At 52.6% G+C, this 1,065-nt stretch overlaps 2 protein-coding genes across 2 annotated transcripts; both read right to left on the bottom strand.

Annotated features, from left to right (window-relative positions):
* Positions 1–191: 191 nt before the first annotated feature.
* PPTG_12489 (hypothetical protein) lies at positions 192–587 on the bottom strand (the record flags this gene model as incomplete). The annotated part of the gene is made up of 1 exon (XM_008908531.1): positions 192–587. One exon carries the CDS (start codon positions 585–587, stop codon positions 192–194), a length of 396 nt encoding a protein of 131 aa, XP_008906779.1.
* A 300-nt stretch (positions 588–887) lies between these two features.
* Positions 888–1,049, bottom strand: PPTG_23113 (hypothetical protein; the record flags this gene model as incomplete). Its single annotated transcript, XM_008908530.1, has 1 exon — positions 888–1,049. The coding sequence occupies one exon, from the start codon at positions 1,047–1,049 to the stop codon at positions 888–890; it is 162 nt and encodes a 53-aa protein (XP_008906778.1).
* Positions 1,050–1,065: the final 16 nt, after the last annotated feature.

The raw sequence follows: 1,065 nt of genomic DNA, 5'->3' as shown, positions 1-1,065 counted from the left end.
CACGGTTGGCGCGTAGGAACATGAGCATCTCGAAGTTTGCTGGAAGCAAACTTGCACGCAGAGGGTTGAGCACCAACTTGCATTGAGAGAAGAGCCGATCGCAGCGGTTGCTGGTTGGCGGAATCAGGCGAAGGAGGTCACTGTACTTGTTCTCAGCACCGTGGCGAGGTCGTTTAGCTTGGCGCAGCGTTTTAGTCGCGAAGTCTACATTTCTTGGAGCCTCGTTGGGAGGGGGGGGGGGCAGGCAAAGCAAAGCAAGCGACATTCTCTTCTTCCTCTTGAATAATCTCGCGGTCCGACAGCAACTTGACCACTGCGTCCTCAAAGACGGGTAAATGCACGATTTTCGCGGAGGCGCCAAGATGGTGCGAGGTGGCAGGATACTTTGCCATGACAGTGTCAAAAAGACGTCGCACCTCGCCCAGCGTACAGTCCTCTGATTGAAGCTTGACACAGATGCTGTCAAGATCTTCAAGCTTGTTTACAAGCTGGACAATCTGGCGGTGTGTACTCGGGCGTGGAAGCAAGTCTTCGACAGCAGCGACCATCTTGATTGCATCACGAATCTTCACGTAGCGAGTCAGCATCTGAAATGTTGATGACCAGCGGGTGGCGTTGGCTTTCAGCGGCTTGTACTTGATGTGACGAGCTAGTTCCGCCGCGTTATTAGGAAGCCGAAGCTGGACACAGAGCGCTTGAACCTGATCAATAATTGGCTTGTAGGCTTCTAGAAACCAGCACGTCGCTAAGTTGAACCCGATGACTTGCGCAACCAACGAGAGGGACTCCAAGCCGAGTCGCGACAGCTAGGTTTGTTGCACAATTGTCTGTCACAATGAACAGGATCATACCGCTTTTTTTCTGGTAGACCTCAAAAACAGCGATGATCAAATCAATGTGAACATCAGCTCCTTGTCCATATTCAGCGGGCGAGACCGCAAGCAGCGCTTGATGTAGAACACGCCTTTGGAGAAAAGCCCGTAGACAGCGACGAAATGCAGCGTTCCCGATGCCCAGCCATCGAACAGGACACCAAATTTCTCGCCCATGTCGACCGCAATTCGC

The sequence above is a fragment of the Phytophthora parasitica genome (genome assembly GCF_000247585.1).
Source record: "Phytophthora parasitica INRA-310 unplaced genomic scaffold supercont2.30, whole genome shotgun sequence".
Classification (NCBI taxonomy): domain Eukaryota; phylum Oomycota; class Peronosporomycetes; order Peronosporales; family Peronosporaceae; genus Phytophthora; species Phytophthora nicotianae.
Note: the sequence above shows the minus strand (reverse complement) of the source record. Positions and strands in the feature narration are given on the sequence as shown.